This window comes from Citrus sinensis, chromosome 7 (assembly GCF_022201045.2).
Source record: "Citrus sinensis cultivar Valencia sweet orange chromosome 7, DVS_A1.0, whole genome shotgun sequence".
NCBI lineage: Eukaryota > Viridiplantae > Streptophyta > Magnoliopsida > Sapindales > Rutaceae > Citrus > Citrus sinensis.
Window position 1 is genome coordinate 15947185 of NC_068562.1, and position 22623 is coordinate 15969807.

General features: G+C 35.8%; 3 protein-coding genes across 3 annotated transcripts; 2 read left to right on the forward strand and 1 right to left on the reverse strand.

The window, feature by feature from the left end:
* On the forward strand, positions 1-8113 carry LOC102624190 (uncharacterized). The gene is made up of 9 exons (XM_006491950.4): positions 1-328; positions 1592-1771; positions 1862-1937; positions 3549-3678; positions 3909-4023; positions 5354-5445; positions 5553-5622; positions 5740-5822; positions 6752-8113. The coding sequence occupies exons 1-9, from the start codon at positions 185-187 to the stop codon at positions 6846-6848; spliced, it is 987 nt and encodes a 328-aa protein (XP_006492013.2). The 5' UTR covers positions 1-184; the 3' UTR covers positions 6849-8113.
* Positions 8114-12710: 4597 nt separating this feature from the next.
* Positions 12711-16688, forward strand: LOC102624741 (receptor-like protein kinase). The gene is made up of 2 exons (XM_006491952.4): positions 12711-16146; positions 16231-16688. The coding sequence occupies exons 1-2, from the start codon at positions 13167-13169 to the stop codon at positions 16578-16580; spliced, it is 3330 nt and encodes a 1109-aa protein (XP_006492015.2). The 5' UTR covers positions 12711-13166; the 3' UTR covers positions 16581-16688.
* A 29-nt stretch (positions 16689-16717) lies between these two features.
* Positions 16718-22146, reverse strand: LOC102624468 (exocyst complex component EXO84B). The gene is made up of 7 exons (XM_006491951.4): positions 21800-22146; positions 21633-21730; positions 19964-20990; positions 18850-19365; positions 17701-17889; positions 17476-17612; positions 16718-17175 (listed from the first exon to the last, which is right to left on the reverse strand). Exons 1-7 carry the CDS (start codon positions 21947-21949, stop codon positions 17013-17015), a joined length of 2280 nt encoding a protein of 759 aa, XP_006492014.2. The 5' UTR covers positions 21950-22146; the 3' UTR covers positions 16718-17012.
* Between the last annotated feature and the right edge of the window lie 477 nt (positions 22147-22623).

Sequence of the window (22623 nt, forward strand, 5' to 3'; positions counted from 1 at the left end):
GCGAATAGTCCAAGGAAACGTTTGTGGAGCGGAACGAAAAAGAGAATATACCGGACTTGTACGGGCAGCTAAGTCAAATTCGAGCCACAAAAGTTTCTCGCTCTGTGTCTCTTCGTTATCTCACCGTCTCTGTTAGCTTAGGTAATTTCTAGGGTTTGGTTCGCACGTGCGTAATATCTACGACATGGCAGGCGCTGGAATCCACACTTATCACCAGCAATGGCCACCGGCACCAGCTCCGCCCCCTCCTCCGGCCGCCGCCGCCGCAGCACCACCCCCACCTCCCCCAGTTCCCTACGATAACACCAACCGGATCGCTCACGATGAGGTATAATTGTCTGTGGCGCTTTGCCTATTTATCTTTAATTTTTTAGGAAAATTTAGGATCTGTTATTAGTTAGCTGATTTTGACGGAATGTTCAATATCCATGGTTTTTATTTCGTTTCAAATGTTAGAATGAATTAAGAAATTGGTTTTGCAACCTCAATTTGTTAATTAATGCGTTTGATGCATTCAAATTGGAAGTTTTGGATGACATGCTGCCCCACGGCTGCTGATTCTGATCCAGAATAATGTTCATGTTGTGAGGAATATATGAAATCTTATTTATGTTAGCGGCTGTGCTTTAATTGAGTTGCAACGGCATGGATAAATATTCTTGTTTTTAGGTTTGTTATAGGGTACTGGCGGTATTGATACTACTGTCAGGCATATTGTCGATCATTGATGAGGTCCTATTACCTCATCCTTATCCAATCTCATCCAATGGTTTGTAAGGACCTAATAAACTGATTGAGGTGTTGTCGGATCTTCCATTTTTTCAAGATATGAAATTTCTGGGTGGTAACTTGTCTCTCCTTGAAGTTTCAAATTTTTCTGACACATGAATGATATTGCAAGGAATATTCCCTGAACTTAAATTGGACACTTATGTATTGTGGTTTTGCAGACATTATGATTAGTGCACAGTTTCTTTTCATGGTTTGTACAGAAATAGACATTTGGCAAAAGTTAGGGTGATAGGGAAAGGATTTTCCCTTTTCTGTTTTTTTGGTTGTATGATTGCTCCTTTTTTTCAAGAATTAGGAGACCTTTGCTTCAGCTGTGTGCGTATGCACTACAGAAATTGTGGATAACTGTGATGAAGGGCTGGATTAGATGATCACTTAGAGAAAGGAATGACACTTATGGTAATTGACACTTATGGAAATTATCTTTGCGACATGATTCAAGATAATTTGGTTTAACTTAGAAAAAAGGAGCAAGTGTTTGGAATGAGAGTGGAAGTGGCTAGTTTGAGTTTGTGAAAGAAGATGCTAGAAAATGGAGAATTATATGACAGATGGGGTTTCTATAGTGCATTTGTTTGTTTTGTTCTGGTTGGTGGCTTTTCCTGTGGCTGTCAGTGGATTTCTGTTTTAGTTTATCATAATTTCTATCTTTTTTATATTTACAGAACTGAGATTATCTTAAGAACATTGTGCACTTTGTTTTATCTTGGATTCTGCTACCCTTCTATGATAATGTGCTCACATATGCTTGTTAATTATTGCTAATAAGAAATGCTTGTTTATGGTTATTTTTATTTAGGTGCGCACGATATTCATTACTGGTCTGCCTGACGATGTGAAGGAGAGAGAACTGCAAAACTTACTGAGATGGCTGCCTGGTTATGAGGCTTCACAAGTGAACTATAAGGGAGAAAAACCCATGGGTTTTGCTCTCTTCTCAACTGCCCAGCTGGCAGTTGCTGCCAAAGATGCCCTTCAGGTTTATCTTCTTGATAGTACTGTCTTCTTTTGATTTACCAGTTTAGTTACCTTCAAATGTATGAAGATTTGAGCTTCTTTTGGGTTTTAGGAAATGATATTTGATGCTGAGACAAAGTCTGTGCTCCACACAGAAATGGCCAAGAAAAATCTTTTTGTTAAGAGAGGTGGGCTTTAACTAATTTGGTGCTTCTTTGTCTTTTTATTGGACTTTATGTTTCTAATTTCTCAATTCCTTAGGAAATATTGGTAATGAATATATGATAATATATAAAAACCTATGTTTATGCAAGTTTTATTCGGAAACTGCCTCTCAGATGACTGTTTGGGGATACTTTTGCATTGGCATTGTGATTGTACAGGAGTTACTCTGGTCAATTTAGTAGATGTTGATGTTCTAATCTCCCCCAAAATAAATCATGGTTGTTGGTGATCAACTTTTAGAGAAGCTTTTTTTGAGTAGTCAATGGTTTATAATGCAAAGAAAGCAAGAGGACATGGATATAAGTAGTAATATGTGGTACATCTTGAGTTGTTAGGGGTAACCTTTAATCTGTTCCATAGATTTAGGTTCTTGATCTTGTAGCAGGAAAGAATATAACATAATATGTGGTAAATTTTAAGCTGTTAGTGGTAAATTTTTAATCTGTTCCAGAGAAGTAGGTTCTTGGTCTTGTAGCAGGAGAAGATAATGTTAGACCCATGAAAACTTATGTTAGGCGCAAATATAAAGGGGCAGGGACTGTTTAGTAATTTTAGGGGCAGGGGCAATTTAGTAACTTTATTATTAATTAGGGTTTAACTATAAATAATAGATTATGGAGTCATTTAGGGTTTATGTTGAGTTTTGTCTGGTATTAGGAACCATTAGGAGTTTTGGGAGAGTTTGACCTACCTCTCGAATTGTAGGTCAGGATTGATTGTTTGTTTTCTTTTGATTTAATCAATAAAAGTCAGCCCTAATTTAGCCCTAAGTCCTATCAGATAACTAATGTTTGTTTACTGTTATCGGTTAACAATTAGAAGGTACTGTTGTCAATTTGCCTAGTTCATTGGCTGGCCTTGTTAAAAGATTTTATTTTCAGAATTGTGTGTGTAAACTTTTGAGGTTTAAAGTAATGATATTTTTCAACTATATGTTTAAAGTTGACTGTGAATATAATAAATTTTCTATTATATTTAAGTAGGTTAGGATCTGAAAATAGGAATTATTTTACAAACTAATGGACCATAAGATTAGTGTACTTTATAATGCTGAGAGTACATGTGAAATGTTATTTTTAATGTACATTAGTCACGCATACAAATGTTATCCTAGTATTGAAACCTCACAATCCAGTGGTGCAAAATTTGTGTAAAAGGAAGAGGGCTGTTTGTCCCAAATAGGGGTTGCTGATCGTGCTTTTATTTCATTATATTATCCATATGTACATGCGTTATAAGGAGGAATGCTAATGAAGAGGATGTTTTGACTTGTGGGTAGGACCAAGAAATATAAATATAGGAACAAAAGTATCACCAACCTTGAGCAACTTATAAGAAACTGGTATTTTGGCCTTTATCCTTTTGGGCTTTTCAAGGAATTCTTGATAAAGTTTGAGCTTAAAAATTAGATAAAAGTGAGAACCCATTAATCTGATCTTCCAGTATTTTTGAGAATGTTGCTTTTGTAAGCTTTCGAAGAATGATGTTTCATGTTTCGGGGTGGTCTCTGGTGTTTAACCTAGTTGTTAAATGGCTGTTAAGGTCTTGTGATATGCTTTGTTTTCTGTCTGCAGGAATAGTTGCAGATACTAATGCATATGATCAAAGTAAACGGTTGCGAACTGGTGGTGATTATACACATACTGGTTATTCAGCTCCATCTCCATTTCATGCTCCTCCAGCTCCTGTTTGGGGTCCACATGGGTGAGAACTTTTTCCTTGCATGAATTTTGCTTCATTTGACATGTAATTCACGCAACTTCGAATGGGGAAGGATATTTATAACACCAATGATACATAATTCACACAACTTAGAATAGGGAAGGATATTTAGACACCAGTGAGTTATGCTCTTCTTAGTAGGGTGTAAATTTAAGTATTTACGTGTTAATAGCTTGCATATCCTCTGATTATCTCTTGCATATTGCATTTAGGTATATGGCTCCACCCCCTCCTCCCTATGACCCATATGGTGGCTATGGTGTTCCTCCTGTACAAATGCCTGCTCCTGCTCCTGTACCTGCACCTAGCAGTTATGTACCTGTTCAGGTGATGCTCAAATGCCATTTTTCTATTGCATGGGTCTGCTTTGCGGATTGAGGCACCCATTACAATGTATCAAATTATTATTATTTTTTATTTATTTATTTTGTGTGTGTGTGTGTGTGTGTGTGTGTGTGTGTGTGTGTTCTTTTGAAAGACAAAGCAAAGTGGTTGAGTATTCTTTCTCCTTTCTGAGGGGCTTGTTATTTCATTCTATGTTTTTAGATTCTCTTCATTCCTCACATTGCATCATATATGTTGATGATCGGATTTAAGATGTTTATACACACGTCCCTTATCTATAATAATCGACCTCTGTTTCCATTGGTTTTTCTTTCAAGAATACATCTTCACCTACAATACAAGATATATAAGCAAGATAATTGAAACTATCTTGGATTATGTACATTGTTGGAGATCAAAGCTCTATTATAAAACACATAAGAAGGAGAAAAATTCTGAGTTCAGGTTTTAGGTGTACAGAAAAGCTCAGGTGTCGTGGAACCTTTTGTGTTTTGTCCAACTAGAAAAAATATTTAGGGTGGAAGTGTTTTCTTTTATGTTGACCAATTTATATTTTCCTATTAAAAAAAATAGTATTATCATCATCATCATTATTTAAAAACTTTGGGGAAGTTTGAATTCTTGGCTTGTCATAGGGGAAAACTTGGGATTCTCCTTGATCCATTGCAAAGTATTTTAATCTAACTTTTATTTTTCAAATTCAACTCATCAAATAATTGTTTTTATAACTTCTGTTAGGGATTTCAAAGAATGTGGATAAATAGAGTGGGGCATGGGGGAGTGATTTCCAATCTTAACAAACGTCAGTCTGTTGCTCAACAGTCAGCAACAATTCATCATTTTTTAAAGTTGGACGCTATTAGTGCTATATATGTCAACGATGTATCCCTTGTGCAGTTCGTTAATCTGTTCGAAATTTTTTGTGAAAAGCATAATGAAGGGAAGTAATTTCCATTGCCAAGTCCTGAGTTTGTTGCTCAATCATCATTTTCTAAGTTGGATGCTAATGGTGTACACCATGCGAAGTTTTTTAATCTGTTAGAAATCTTTAGTGAACGTCATAAAAAACAAAAGTAATTTCCACTTTTCAGCCTGTGTCTAGTATAGTGCTATGATGCTTCATATAACTGCTCAACAGCCAGACAATGCTGCATCTGATAAACCTGTCAATGCCCGTATTGCTAAGTTTCTAAAGTATCTCTGTCTCTTTTAATTCCCCTTTTTCTCTCATTTTTTTTTTGTCTTTTCATAATAAGTTACTTTATATGCTTTGTATAGTTCCATTTCAATATTCTGCCTAACTTTCTTACAGAATACAAAAGATAACCCTCCTTGCAATACCTTATTTATTGGCAATCTTGGAGAGAGTATAAATGAAGAAGAGCTGAGGGGCTTATTCAGCGCGTAAGGATGTCTTAGCTGTGATTTAATTGAGCTTTTCTATTTCTCGTGTGACTTTAAGGGTGTGCATGACTGACAAGTGTCTCATTCATCAATACTTTTGGGTGCAGACAACCTGGTTTTAAGCAAATGAAGGTCTTGAGACAAGAGAGACATACTGTTTGCTTTATTGAGTTTGAAGTAGGTTTCCTTTGTTCATTTTCAAAGATGCTTTCATTTCAGTGAACATCATCCAGAAGTTCTTTTCTGGGTTTTATTATATCAATTTTGCTTAAAGCTTATTTCACCAACTTGCAGGATGTGAACAGTGCATCCAGCGTGCACCATAATTTGCAGGGTGCTGTTATCCCTAGTTCTGGTTCTGTTGGCATGCGCATACAATATCCTTTTCGTTGTTTTTGCCGTTCCTGATTGTTTCCTTTTTTCTTTTTCCTTCTCCTCCAAATGTTGGGTATAGGTTGAGATTCACCATTGGGAGCTAAAGTCTAGATTCTCATCTTCTCTAAGTAGACATGGTATTATCTGCTTGAGCAAGGATTCTAAACTAGAAAAGCCGTACTTATAAATTTAATGCAAAGTACACCTAGAAGTATACGAGTATGCTAGCACTTTACGACCTTGCCTAAGATTTTTAAGACAGCACTATCCAAAATTTGGCATACTAATGCATAGTTGTAACTTGTAAGATAATGCACTTTATTTTCCTTAGAAGACGCATGTTTCATATTTTTGGCATTCATACATATTCAATTATGCAATTTCACGTGTGTGAGTAGATAACTTCGATATGTGATCAAACTTACCATGATAGTGTATGTTTCGCATCATGACACGAACCTATATGTGTATGGCTGCATTCTTGCATCTAGATCTTTGAGGGTTGCTGTGTCTGTCACCTTTGTCTAAGAACATGACACTCTGTATGTGGAGTGTGTTTTATGTTGAAAGTAAAAGATATTTAATGTTAACTGGCTAATCAAGTGCATCAGCTTTGTATGAAACTTAACTTATATAAAGATAATGTAACTATGTAGAAGTCTTATTTTGATGGCTTATCTGTGCTTGGTGCTTAAAATGTGAGCATGTGCAAACTTGCATATGCGAATGTCTGTCTTACTTGTCATATAAAGGGTTACCTGCCCCATACCTTTCCCTACTTTCTTGATATCTCTGATATGCGTTTTTAGAACTCAAGATAGATTTGTCTCTCTGACCAATCAACCCTATTGTATGATCTTTTGTTGGTAGCTTTCTACATTGGTGCATCTGTAAAATCAATGTATTCTGTTTCATCTTGACTTTGAAGTACATATTCGAAGAATCCATTTGGAAAAAGGAAGGATGGAAGCCACGCTATTGCTTCTCCAGCAGCAAATGGAGTTCCTCCAGCATTGAACTACCAGTAGTTGAGCTTGAAGGGAATGTATTCTGTTCTTTATGCTCCGGAAAATTCAACTACATGATAGGATGCATCTTGCTGCCGTTGCATGCATCCATTTCATTGTCAACATCAGCATTAGCATCTTTTCTCATGCGAAAGAATGCACATAGTGGTATCATGAACATACCATTGTTGTGTTATGCGTATTATCTTTGACATGCATTTGTCAGGAGCATGTGTTAATGCCTGGATATATTTGTAGGGACTTGGATGTCACTTGATTTGTAGTACTGGTGCATGGGTCTGCAGTTTTGTTAGATTTATTGTCCGTTACCCTTACATGGATCATATCGCATATTAAGACGCTTATTTAAGAACATCTTCCTGTACTGCCTATATTTGTAAAGTAGGTTCAACGACATTCCATTGCTTAACATGACATCACAACACAAGGTATTTGGGTTGGATCGAAAGGTTCAATTACATAACATTACCAAACATGACATCTGAAGGCGATCCTCAGTTTCATTCCATGGCACGAGTTTATTATGGTACAGGAAAACTAGGAAATCACACCATTGATCATTTTGTTTAATTAAAATTTCTTACCGTTGCCATTGCCATCACCATTCACTATAGTTCTAATCAGTAAGTTGAATCCATCATATAAGCAAACAACTGCTATTGATGCTTTAACATCCAGGCTCTTAGAAACATGATAATCTGAGGAATGCCCGAAAATGCAATCTGCTGTGATCTTTATTTGCAGGATCGTTTGAGGAGATCAAGAGCTGTAGCTGCTTTTTTTTGTCAGGTAACTGTATTCTCAACTAGGGAAGGAAGCTATCTTGTGTTTATGTGAATTTGACTGCTTACGAGGGTTAAGCAGTCTTGTTGAGTCTCAACTGTACCTGACCTGAACTCACCAATGAGGAAACTTTTTGTGCCAAATTTTTAACTGCCGTCTTAAGTCAGTGGGGCTCTTCGCACTGATTTGAAGCAACACTTGGGTCGATTTGGAGATATCTGTGGCTGTAGAGCATTATGTGGTGATAAGAGATAGAACATTGGAAATAGCAGCACAAAAACATTTTACTTCTGGTGTTTCACTAGTTAAACTATCTAACTTGGGATTTCTGAACCCTTGGCTCTTTTAATGTTTCTTTTCCACTGCCTATTTGGTTGATTTAATACCTGTTGATGAAGTGTGTTTTTGTGTTCACGTTTGTTGTCAAATGGTGAATAAGGAAGAGTTTTATTTGGATGCATTGGGGGAAACTGCTCTTTTGATCTCGGCTTGGTTTGAGTTGTTGCATTTTGATTTAGATGCCAGTGGCTTAAGGTTTTTTTCAGACGACCACTTGTTGAAAAAACCCAACTATAGTTTTTGAACGAGCGAAGAATTTATAACGTGGTAATAATATTCTTCTCAACCATAAAGACGTCAGGTCCAAAACAAGTCCAAAATGAGTGTGAAAAGTATGCAAAATTTTGAAGCTGCGTTTAAAGGTTGAGTTCAATTACCATTTTCCGAGGCAAGCTTGTGAAACTATACTCTCTAGGTGAGAAATTGACCTCGTCTTGTCCAATTCAATGTCCATGACTACTAGAAAATAGTCACTTAAAATTAGATACTAAATTTACTTGTGTTACAACAGACAGCAATAAGGGGGTGTTCAGAATTTTGACTCCAAATAAATTGTGAAGAAATTTCCCGCACGTGAGAACTTGGAATCCCTTTTCATATTTATAAGACATGTTGTAACTGGCTGGGGCATATTTACAATGACCTTTTTAAGAGGGATGTGTCTTGTATATTCAGAGAGTTCTGAATTCTCCGCCATTTGTTTGTAACGCCAAATCCAATATAAAAGATTAATTTGAAAATTAAAAAAAGAAGGTAATTACACTTTGTAATTCAAGGAAATGGTTATGAAGATTTTTTATTTTTAAAAATAATCGTAGAAATTTTTTTAGGAAATTTCATTTGATTATGCTGACTTAACTTAATGTTGTTTAAACATAATTATTAAACAAAAATTTATGTGACCATATAATTAAATTACGGGATGTCGTTATCCTTTCTCCGTACCAAAAAAATGTGTATCCCGTTTTACCCGATGAATGCTCCACGAAATAATGGCAGTGGAACTTTTTAAGTCATCTAACATTTGCTTTCAGACGGGTGCGGTGACTGCCGCGTGAAAACTGCGTTGGTCATGATCATGACAGCTCGTTGACCACTTGGGTATATATTTTTTTTTCTTTTTCTTTTCCCCCTAAACACGATTCTTAAAGTGGGCTGGTAAGATAGGATTTTATTTTATTTTTGACAGAAAGGTCTCATAACTTCATCATTAATGGTGTGGTCCAATCTTTGCCTATAAAGTTTAAAGTTTTACTCAAAATTCAAGGTCATTTTTATTAGGGAAAAAGAATAGACTACACTATATATTGGTGAAATAATCTCGAAGTAACGGTAGAGTCATATATAATTTTGTATAAATTAGTCTGTATAAATTGATATAATATGAAAAGACAAGTTGAAAAGTAATAATAGTTAATTTTTTTTTAACTATGTGAGCTCATGATAATTTTATACAATAAATTTCAGTTTGTAAACACTTAATCGTACAAGATGATTGCTACTTTATTATTATTGTTAGTGCAAATTTTTAGTTTTTAGAAATAATCACATTATTTTTGGGACATATAAATACCTTTTGTATTAAAAAAAGGCTATACATACTCTCAAGAAATGTCATTTTTCTTCGTTACTTTGCATTGTAGGTCTAGCAACAATTTAGGCCTAACTATCAAATTCCACCGATACCAACCCATTACTCATCTTGAATTATTAATTTATTTGCCTACATTTTAAGGTTAAAGGGTCCAAGGGTAGTTGGTATTGACGCACTTTGGTGGTTGAAGGGGGCAATATTTTAGTGATTAACATTGTGGCTAAATCTTCAACATAAGATAATTGAATATTCTAATTCTCAACATAATCAAAGTCCATAATCCTTTTAGTTAATCAACTACCCAACACTTGGGTGTTTTTTTTTTTTTTTTTTTCCCCCTAAACACGATTCTTAAAGTGGGCTGGTAAGAATAAGATAGGATTTTATTTTATTTTTGACAGAAAGGTCTCATAACTTCATCATTAATGGTGTGGTCCAATATTTGCCTATGAAGTTTAAAGTTGTACTCAAAATTCAAGGTCATTTTTATTAGGGAAAAAGAATAGACTACACTATATATTGGTGAAATAGTCTCGAAGTAACGATAGAATCATATATAATTAGGGGTGGCAAAACGAATAAATAAATCGAATCGTAAACGAATTGGGTCAAAATTCTGCGGATTCAGATTCGATTCATTTATTAAACGAATTGAAATTTCAGAATTCGGATTCGATTCGTTTATTAAACAAATATTCGGTTCGATTAATTTAATTCGTTTAATATAATTGATAAACGAATCGAATCGAATCTGGATTCGTTTATTATTCAGTTATCCTTAACGAATCGAACCGAATCAGAATTCGTTTACAATTTGTTTAGAAAAAATATAATTAATAAACAAAATTAAGCAAAAATATAAAAAAAATCACAAGTTTAACATCCCACAACAAAATACAAATAACTCAAATCATATTATGCAGTCATCTAAATACCAAATTAAAAATCCCTAATAATACAAATAACAATAATTCTAATTGAAATTATCAAGTAACGTAATTTCTTTAATTCTCTTCATTTGTCATTTTCACCTTGAAAACAAAAATCATACACCAAAAAGTAAATAAAATGTTATTAACAATTTAACGTACTGCAATATTGATAATAATCATTGTAAAATTTCAAAATATCAAATATATAGTAAATTTGTAATATTTTTAAGGAAATAATAATTAAACAAGACAAAACTTTACTTATCACACTCACACAAATCCAAGGATTTGGAGCAGTGGCAAAACGTAGCACTTGCTGGATGCAAAAATTAAAAAGAAAAAGAAAAGGATTTGGAGATGGAAATGAAGGGAAAGAGATGGCAAAATGTAGCAGTGGTGGCTGAATTGCTAGGAGATGAGGGAAAAGTGCGTGTGAAGTGCAAAATTAGGGTTGGTCTTTTGGCTTTATGTGTTATGCTTAAAATTTGGTCTTTTGGCTTTATGTGTTATGCTTAAAATTACAATATTAACCTTCATATTTTAAAAAAAATTTAAATAAAATTTAAGGACAAAAAAATAATTTAATTAAACGAATAATAAATGAATTTTAAACGAATCTACCGGTATTTAATTCGTTTATGACCCGTTTATTAAACGAATCCTAAATGAATAAACGAATCAAAATCTTCAAACCCGCATTCGATTCGTTTAATTAGCGAATCGAATCGAATTCACCCATTTATTAAATGAATCAATTTTTTCAAACCCAAACTCATTTAATTCGTATCGAATCGAATAAACGAATCCGGACTCATATTGCCACCCCTATATATAATTTTGCATAAATTAGTGTGCACAAACTGATATAATATGAAGAGCATGTTGGAAAATAATAATAATTATTATTTTTAACTATATGAGCTCATGATGATTTTATACAATAAATTTCATCGTGCTACGTTAGTTTATACACATTTAATTGTACAAGATGATTGTAACTTTATTATTACTGCTAGCGAAGATTTTTTGTTTTAAAAAATAATCACACATATTATATTATTTTTGGGACATATAAATACCTTTTGTATTAAAAAAGCTATACATACTCTCAAGAAATGTCATTTTTCTTCGTTACTTTGCATTGTAGGTCTAGCAACAATTTAGGCCTAACTATCAAATTGCGCTGATACCAACCCATTACTCGTCTGGAATTACTAATTTATTTGCCTACTTTTTAAGTTTAAAGGGTCCAAGGGTAGTTGGTATTGATGCACTTTGGTGGTTGAAGGGGGCGATATTTTAGTGATTAACATTGTGGCTAAATCTTTTGTTTTCAAGATGAGATAATTGAATATTCTAATTCTCAACATAATCAAAGTCCATAATCCTTTTAGTTAATCAACTACCCAACACTTGTCTGCATTCCAAATATATAATTTTCTATTCTTCAATCTAAAGCCAAACGACACCTATATATGTGATAATAAAGAATTAGAGTAACAACAATATTTGGGCTCCAGCCCCAATAATGTTATTTTATGAGGTCTTATGGGGGGGAAAAAAGAGTGAAGAAAGAAAACCCTTCTAAAAATACAAAGGCTAGTGTCCTCCGATTTTACCTTTTTCTTTTCACACGAGCCCACGAACTTGTCATTATTATTCATTCATGTCCTTGTTTTATTAGGGTCTTAGTCTTAGTAACCACCATTGAGATATAAATTATAATTATGAATACAAATAATTTTATTAAAATTTATTGATACTGATACATTTAACTTAGTGTTATATATTCTTACTCTTGTCTTTGAGGTTAGGTTCGATCTTACTATGGTGGTTGTTAATACTTTCCATAAAATAATCAAAATAGAGTCATCTTCTCTTGTGGACTAGAAATCCTAGCAATAGCACTTTTGGCTAATCATATGCAAATAAGTAAATACAAACAATGATTAACCAAATAAACAGTAAACACAAATTAGCTATAGGGATTCGGGTGAGGTGAGAGGAGTACAACTGCATCTCTGTTTTTATTTTTCTAAAACTCGAGGACTCAGATGTTAATTATCAAAAAGGACTCCAATTTTATTACCATTTACCGTGCGGAAAAAGTTCATTAGCTTGGAACTGTGTACCCGCAATCAGAGGCAACTGAATACGGACAAAGCCACCTCTGGTTCTGGCCAAAAGCAAATTAAAACCACTAGCCCTCCAATTATTTAATAATTAATGACTTCAAAGTGAAGTCCAAAGCATTTCCAAAAGTGGTTGAAAATTCGGGGCAAAGTCTGAGGCCGCGTTGAAATGTTTGATCACTTGATCCATTTCACACATGCTTTTATTACTAATCCAAACAATAAGACAGGCTCCGTCTCCCTACAACTCAACGTTCACCTTCATACTCCCTTGTTTCTAGACTTCTTTCAGATTCTTTAGCTTTGAACTTCACAAACACTTCAAAGCTCATAAGTGATCAGCTCAGCTTCTTTTCTAGCCATAGCTTCATGTAGAGGTAAGTGTTTGTAACCACTTTTCATTACCCTTTAAACCCCATCATCCATATGAAGTTCAAAGCTCATAAGTCATAAGCTCATATTCTTTTCCAGCTATAGCTTCATGTAGAGGTAAGTATTTGCAACTGCTTTTAACTGCCTTTTAAACCCCACCATCAGCATGAAGTTTCTCTTTTGCCATTTCTTGCTTTTATTCAGCTCGTTTGTAGCTTTATCTTTACGTAGTGTTAATGCTTTGAATGGTGATGGGGTGGCCTTGTTGTCATTGATGAGGCACTGGACTTCTGTGCCACCATTGATAATCTCTAGCTGGAATAATTCAGATTCCACTCCTTGCCAATGGGTTGGCATTGAGTGTGATGATGATGCTCATAATGTGGTCTCTTTTAATCTCTCAAGCTATGGGGTTTCTGGGCAGCTTGGGCCTGAAATTGGTCACTTGAGTAAATTGCAGACCATTGATTTGAGTTCTAATAATTTCTCTGGTAATATCCCACAAAAGTTAGGCAATTGTAGTGCACTAGAGTACTTGGATTTGTCTACAAATGGGTTTACTGGAGACATACCTGATAACTTTGAGAATTTGCAGAATTTGCAATCCTTGAACTTGTATGGTAATTTGTTGGATGGTGAAATACCCGAATCGTTGTTTCGAATTCTGGGCTTGCAGTATGTTTTTTTAAACAATAACAGTCTTAGTGGTTCTATTCCCAGGAATGTTGGTGATTTGAAGGAGGTTGAGGCTTTATGGCTGTTTAGTAACAGGTTATCAGGTACCATTCCGGAGTCTATTGGGAATTGTTATAGGTTGCAAGATCTTTATTTGAATGAAAACAAACTGATGGGGTTTTTGCCTGAGAGTCTAAACAATCTTGAGAACCTTGTTTATTTAGATGTTGGGGATAACAATCTCGAGGGTAGGATTAATTTTGGTTCTGAAAAATGCAAGAATTTAACTTTTTTGGATTTGTCATATAATCGTTTTAGTGGAGGGATTTCACCAAATTTAGGCAATTGTAGTAGCTTAACACACCTAGACATTGTTGGTAGCAAGTTAACAGGCAGTATCCCATCTTCCTTTGGCCTTCTAGCTCGGCTTTCGAGTCTTGACCTTTCTGAAAATCAGTTGTCTGGGAAAATCCCACCTGAACTAGGGAAGTGCAAGTACTTGACAGTCTTACACCTGTATGCAAACCAACTCGAAGGTGAAATTCCAGGCGAACTGGGGCAGCTTAGTAATTTACAAGATCTTGAACTTTTTGACAACCGTCTAACTGGTGAGTTTCCAGTTAGCATTTGGAGGATTGCAAGCCTCGAGTATCTTCTTGTGTATAATAACAATCTTTTGGGGAAGCTGCCTTTGGAGATGACTGAACTCAAGCAACTGAAGAACATTTCGCTATATAACAATCAATTTTCTGGGGTTATACCTCAAAGTCTGGGAATCAACAGCAGCCTAATGCAGCTAGATTTTATCAATAACAGCTTCACTGGAGAAATCCCACCAAATCTTTGCTTTGGAAAGCAATTGAGAGTTCTGAATATGGGTCAGAATCAATTTCATGGTCCCATTCCTTCTCTTCTTGGGAGCTGTCCAACTCTCTGGAGAGTTATCCTCAAACAGAATCAACTCACAGGGGCTCTTCCAGAATTTTCCAAAAATCCAGTCCTTTCACACCTGGACGTCAGCAGAAACAACATCTCAGGAGCAATTCCGTCGAGCATTGGCAACAGTATTAATCTCACTTCAATTGATTTTTCCAGTAACAAGTTTTCAGGGCTTATGCCTCAAGAGCTAGGAAATCTTGTAAGCCTTGTGACTTTAAATATTTCACTCAATCATGTGGAAGGTTCTTTGCCATCTCAGCTGTCAAAATGCAAAAATTTAGAAGTTTTTGATGTGTCATTCAATTTATTGAATGGTTCTATTCCATCGAGTTTGAGGAGCTGGAAAAGCCTATCCATTTTGAAATTAAGTGAAAATCATTTTACTGGGGGCATTCCAACTTTTATATCTGAATTGGAAAAGCTTTTAGAGCTACAACTTGGTGGTAATCAGTTGGGAGGTGAGATTCCCCCATCAATTGGAGCATTGCAGGATCTGAGTTATGCTTTGAATCTCAGCAAAAACGGGTTGACTGGTCGAATTCCTTCAGATCTGGAGAAGTTGAGCAAGCTAGAACAGTTGGATATTTCTAGCAACAATCTGACAGGAACATTGTCTCCCCTCAGTAACATACACTCATTAGTGGAGGTCAATGTTTCATATAATCTTTTCACAGGTCCAGTACCAGAAACACTTATGAACTTGCTGGGGCCATCTCCATCATCATTCTCTGGGAATCCTGGTCTCTGTGTCAAGTGTCTCTCATCTTCTGACTCAAGTTGTTTTGGAGCCAGTAATCTAAGGCCTTGTGATTATCATTCAAGCCATCAACAAGGCCTTAATAAAGTCACAATTGTTGCAATAGCCCTTGGATCCTCGCTGTTGACAGTGTTGGTGATGCTTGGACTAGTGAGTTGTTGTCTCTTCCGCAGAAGATCAAAGCAGGATCTTGAGATCCCTGCTCAAGAGGGTCCATCTTACCTACTCAAACAAGTGATACAGGCTACTGAGAATCTCAATGCGAAGCATGTTATTGGAAGAGGAGCTCATGGAATTGTTTATAAGGCTTCATTGGGACCAAACGCTGTTTTTGCTGTTAAGAAGCTTGCATTTGGAGGGCATAAAGGAGGAAGCTTGAGCATGAAAAGAGAAATTCAGACCATCGGGAAGATTAGGCACCGGAACCTGGTAAGATTGGAGGACTTTTGGTTAAGAAAGGACTGTGGCATAATCATGTACAGGTACATGGAAAATGGGAGTCTGCGTGATGTTTTACACTCGATTACTCCCCCACCAACACTGGAATGGAATGTCCGATACAAGATAGCACTTGGAGCAGCCCATGCATTGGCGTATCTCCATTATGACTGTGATCCTCCTATCGTACACCGAGACATCAAACCAGAGAATATACTCTTAGACTCCGAGATGGAGCCTCATATCTCTGATTTTGGTATCGCAAAGCTTCTAGACAAATCTCCTGCATCAACAACGTCCATCTCAGTTGTTGGAACTATTGGTTATATCGCACCAGGTAATTCTTTTTCACTTACTCTAGCTTGGGATTTACTCTATACTCTAATCTTTTAACATCATCTTTAACGTTGATCTTTGACAGAAAATGCCTTTACAACGGCAAAGAGCAAGGAGTCTGATGTGTACAGTTATGGGGTTGTTTTGCTCGAACTAATAACCAGAAAGAAGGCATTGGATCCTTCATATAAAGAGAGAACAGATATTGTGGGGTGGGTTAGGTCTGTATGGAGTGACACAGAAGAAATCAACGATATTGTTGATTTGAGTCTAATGGAGGAGATGCTGGTTTCAAGTATTAGGGATCAAGTAATTGATGTGCTTTTGGTGGCTTTGAGATGCACTGACAAGAAGCCAAGCAACAGACCTAATATGAGAGATGTTGTCAGGCAATTAGTAGATGCAAGTGTTCCCATGACAAGCAAATACGTCTAGATTCATCGGGTTACTACCTTTTCATCTTGTGTTTACACCCAATGTATGTTTGCACTCGTGATCTTTGCAATTTTGATGGAATAAAAAGAATATTCACTCTGCAAAGAACAAGATAATTAAAGTAGAGTTTGTGTCGATGAACAAGAACAAGTCAAAGAATTATACAAATTATTTTCATACAAGTTTGATTTACAAACGAAAAGGAAAATCGCTCAATCGAATAACAAAAAATAATTCCTACTTTAATGATCATAACCCATTGAATATCCCTAATGCTTTGTAATTTGGAAAACAAAACAAGGGGAAAACGGGACACCTAAAAGGGAGGGGAAAAGTAAGAAAGAGGAAGTCTCATTATGAATACAGTGACTGGCTTCCAAATCCATGATGGAATGCTGGCAGTCTAATATACAAAGGTGAAATGTACAGGACTCAGGAACTGCTGTGAGATCGAACAGATGAAATTGATTGTGCCGAGACAGAAGCAGTTGGGCTGTTAAGCTCCCGATCACCGTTCATTGCTTTTGGCTTCCCACTTAATCGATCTATTGCTTCTTGACAAATATCATTAAACCAGTCATCTTCAGGCAGCACACTGGCAGCCAAAAAAAAAAAAAATAATAAATAAAATAAATAAAAATCTCAGCTTCCAATGCAGAGACAGAGTAGCTATTTTCCAAAATTATCATCCCAGCCAATTCAAAAATCTAATACATGTATTACACATGATATTTATGTATTCATAGAATATTATGATTATGATGGGGACCCACTCACTGTTCATGTGAGGGATGTACCATACATTGATTGTAAGGTAGTGTTTGCCTTATGATGATGGTGGTGATAATACAAGAAAAATGACTCCGATTTTATCCAAAAGGAAATAATTGATTACCTATTAGGATCCATGCCGGTAGCAGCAAATGCTGCCATGGCTTTAGATATAATCTCATTGACAACTCGATGCAAATTCCGTGATAAGTAGTGACCTTGGGAAGCAAAGCATATGACAAATTTCATATCCAAATAGAACTGCACATGAGAAAAAAGGTAAACAGGTTATTCAAACAAGTCAATAAACTAACAGAAATTGCAAGAGGGATGATGCCAGATTGCATACTTGCTGCAGACCAAGAGGACCTAAAGGCTTTGGCCCTTCCTCAATATCATCCCAAAAACTTTGGTCTTCTGAAAGCCATAAGATGACAGTTTCCGTCAGTCTCATTAATAGCAGTGTGGCAAACCTTTGCCTCCCTACAAACATATCCGCCGCTATACTAGCCATTCTGTTTAGTTTAGCATAAAGTTCCTGTTTTACAGAAAAATAATTCAGAACTCCAGGCAGACAAACCAAGTGAAGACAATTCTTGTTTGTACTAGATTACACCCAAAAAAAAAAAAATTGAAACAAAATCTTGAAAGTTGCTTTATTGAAAATATATATACATATTCAAACATGACAATTTGGTCCATCCAGAATATAAGGTATTAGTAGTTTAATATCACCAAATAGATCTCAACAAATGAACTTAACCAGCACGCAGTTTCCATTTCCACTAAACAAGTGGATGTTCACTCAAAATATCCAATTCAAACTGTACTGTCTATACACAGAATTGCGGGGGAAAAAAAAAATTTACTCCAATGACCAAGTAACCGGATGATATTTAAAACTAAAATACTGCCAAAAGGCCAATCCCACACTTTTGGACGCTTCAAAATGAAAGTAGGGGCATAGCGACAGTCAAGTCTGAAGAGGTAGGAAAAATGCTTATTTAAATGAATGTATTGGAAGAAAAATGAAAAGAGTTATAACCATTTTTGTCCCTCCCCAGAAAGACATACACAAGCAGCACATCGGTAACTAATAGATACCAAGAGTCATAACTATATGAACATAGATAAGTATGTATGTGTTTGCGCATCAGTGGTCAAAGTTCTAAGAATTTTACTAATATTTGAAATAATCATGAACTCAAGATTTCCAACAATGCAATTGCCAAAAATATCAAGCAGATGATGACTGAGACTATTTTATGCATACATATTTTCAGTTTTCAAGGCAGCAAACAGTGGTTGCCATAATATTCAGAAAAAAAAGCTCAACAAGGATTGGAAAAAAAAATCAAGAAATATAACTTGACTACAAAATAATATATATAAGATCAAATATATAATACAGAGCAGATCAGTTTTCACCTCAAATTACATTAATTTTCGTGGACTGGAAAGCACAATAATACACAAATAAATATTGAGCTATGCTTACCTGGAATATTAGAGATGGAAACCATTCCAACTCATCCACATTTCCATCCATGTTCAAATACATGTCTGCATTGAGATGGCTATCACCATCTTCTGTAAAAATGAGATCTAGTGCATGCTGTCGACAGAAAGTATCTTTTAATCTATCAACCGAGATCACAAGCCGCCTCTTCCATTCTCGTTGCTCAGGGTTACGATTTTGCCTATCTGAATGTCTTCGACGAGGATCATCCTTGTAATTAGCCTGATTCAAAGGAGAGACTTTCATTGCTGCACGTGGTAGCAATTCATCTGCTAACAATGATGCATTGGCAAGCAATGCAATCTGCTGAGCTTCATTCTCAGCCATACGCACAATTTTATTTCCAGAGCCTTCAAAATTTGCTTCTTCTTCCATTGATCCTGGCAATGCCTTAATAAGCATGCTCACATACGAATTAAATACTTGAAATAGACCTTCCAACATTTTACCTCCCAGCTGCATACTTAAAAGCGGTCCTACATCCTCAAAGAAGTCCTACAAATGCATATGAAACAATCATCAAATGAAACAAGAGTTAGACAACCACTGATTAAAAGGGGTGGGGGTACACAACTCAGAAGAAATACATTAAAAATCAATCAATAACAAAAATGCTTCAAGAAATACATGCCCTCAAAAGAATTTACATGGCATCATCATCAACCAAATGCATGATCCTTATTAGTATCCTCCAACTAAAAGAAAGCAATGCATAAAACAGAAGGTTCAAACAAAACATATAGCTGAGCCCAAAAAAATAAAGAAATAAATTCTATAAAAACTCCTAAACCATTAAAAGAAATAACAATAATAATAAATGTATAAAAAATTTCATAATCCTGAATCACTCTGAAGCACATGATAAATTATTTATTGAAACCTAGAGAACATCCAGCACATCTTTGAGCCTTGTAGTATACCACACAACCGAACATTATTAATGATAGTAGAAAATTATTCTTCTCTACAGATAGACAACACATTATGGACATTTAGGTGGATGCGGAAATAGAGAAAGGGAGAGAGAAGAGGGACACATGGAGACAGAGATTCTATCTTTCATCAGAATTTATGTGGGAAACATAGTTTTCACCTGGACCATCAAATTGAATCTATGAGCACTGGTAGTAAGTCTATGTTGAAGTGCCATTGAACTAGCTTGACGAGTACCCATTGGAGGGTAGGTGAGAACCCAATCATCAGCAGCAGCCATAGCAGCAGTACTCTCCTCAATTCGTTTTAGATTAGCATCTAATGCTTGCTCAACACTCGGCCTAAAGAGTTTTATGAGCACAGGACAAAGTGCCAAGCCACGAGCTTCTAAAAGAGAACAATGACCTAAAGCTATTTGAACACACTCTGCAGCAGCTCTTAAACCGCCAGCAGCTGCTGAAGAAGCTAATGCGTGTCTTTTTACAAGATGAGCAAAAGCCTCTGTCTGCCTTGTAGCCCACATCACAAGCTCAGAAGTATAAGCGGTTTCCTTACCAAAAATTGCCAATGAATCACAAGCAGCTTGAGCAATAGCAGAAAACACCAACTGCGAGAGAGCAGCAGTATATGCTCCTCCATATGAGGTGCTCGATGGGCGAAGGCTTTGCATGCTATACTGATATCTTTGGTAATGAGCATTGAGTAGCAAACTATGAGCACGGGGTCCATCCCCAAGCTTTTTAAGAGCTGATATAGCAGCACGAAGTTCCGCACCACGTGTAGAAGGTTGGCAAGCAGCTTCAGCAAGCTGATCAGCTAACTTTTGCCTGCGGTCAATGATAGTATTCTCTAAGGATATAAGCATTGCAGGGTCCAAAGTTTTTGTTTGTTTTGCTTCAGCAGCTAAATGCTCTCCTTCATCAAGGGCTGTAAGAGCTTCATCAATTCTCCTCTCTGCTAACAAAACATCAAGGAGATCAGGGAATTCTACGGACCATTTCTCCAGGTCTGAGGGTTCTTTATTTTCCAAATTCAATAAATCATTTTTTGAAGCAAAAGATTCTGATCCTTTTAAGGAATCAATGTGAACTCCTTCAGCTAAACCATGGATTAAAGTAGCCTGCGTAGATAACAGGTTTCTGATAGATGAGAGTTCCCCCTCTAAATCCGATATCTCTTTTGATGTGCTGTAACATAAACACATGTCTTAAAATCATAAATAAAAAATTAATCAATAGCATATCCTTCCCCAAACAAAAGCAACCAAACCATGTATATCCATGAAACTACCCCGCACAGCTTGCCAAAACATAAAAACATGCCATATACATGAAAGTTGTGAAATAACTCCATTGACATTCCCTGAAGTTTGAAAATAGGAATAACATGGGTGACTGTTGACTAATCTCATGAAATTTCGAAAGAGGCTTAGTTGATTAATTGTAAGGCATATTTATATCAATGTTCACAATTTCAAATAAGGTTTCAGAGAACTCCAAACCATTGGAGTTTTGATATATTTCTTCAATTAACCTCATTGCATTACCAAATTTCTTTTATACCAAAAAGAAACCCTCGACCTTTCTATATTCACCGAATTCTAAATTAAGGACTAATGCCAAACCCAACAACCTTGGTCAAGCATACGGTACGAAGAAAATGTCATATTAGCTTGATAATTAGGAAAAATATCATCATTCACACAAAAGCTGACTCTAAATGACTAAAATGCTCAAATTTCTAACTTCGAATAATAGATAAATCATCAATTAATAGTAAAATCAATACAAAGAGCTGATAAATGAATAAATAATTGAATTAATACTGACCGAATGAAGGCCGCATAATTAGCGTAAACACTTTTACGCATTTCCTCTGCAGACGCTCTCTTCAAATCCAGCAGATAGGAGCATAATTGCCTAATTTCCTATTCAAAATTAAAATAGAAAATTAATAAAAAATTAAAAATTAAAAAAGAAAAGTGATAATAAGAAACCTTTTCGTTGAGAGAACACTTGGACTTGACATAAACATCGGCGTCGAACTTATCTGACTTGAACAAGTTCAATCCTTCTTCAATCTTCGCGCCGCCGTTTTCAGCAGCAGCAGCAGCTCGCGAGCGAGCCGTTTTAGCCGCCGCTGACATGCTTTCGTCGTTAATGAATGAAATCAACGGATCGGATTGAATATCAGGATCCGAATAGAAGACAGATCTGACGGACGAAGATTAGAGAGAGAGAGAAACAGTTGCTGGTGAGAACGAAGAAGAAGAAGAAGAAGAAGGAAAGAGAAGAGGAGTTGTTGAACATCACCAGCACAGCAACAGCACGACACGATTCTTGTCTTCTGAGAACTTTTTTTTTTTACACTAAAAACATTTACTGCGCCTGACTGTAATATTTTACTAGCACTTTGACTTTTAACAGTGGTAAATGTTTAACAGTGCAAGTCAAAGGAGCCGGGACTTAAGCATATCTATCCTAAAGTATTGAGGAAAATTTATGCAACGGTATTTTGAATTTATGAAAAAGGTAAATATTTGTTAGATATTGATGTTCTTACCACAAAGAGAACAACACTAAGGCTCCGTTTGGTACAACTTATTAAATAGAGCTTATAACAGTAGAGCTTATAGCAGTAGAGCTTATACCAATAAAGCTTTTGCATAAAAAGTCATTGGGTGTTTGGTTGTCAATAAAAAAAACACTTTTGAACCATTAAACTATGTGATATTTTTTATATTATCTATTTTTAGAAAAGCTCTATAACCTCTACTCCCAAAAGCTCAAATTTTGGACTTTTACTAGTAGAGGTAAATTA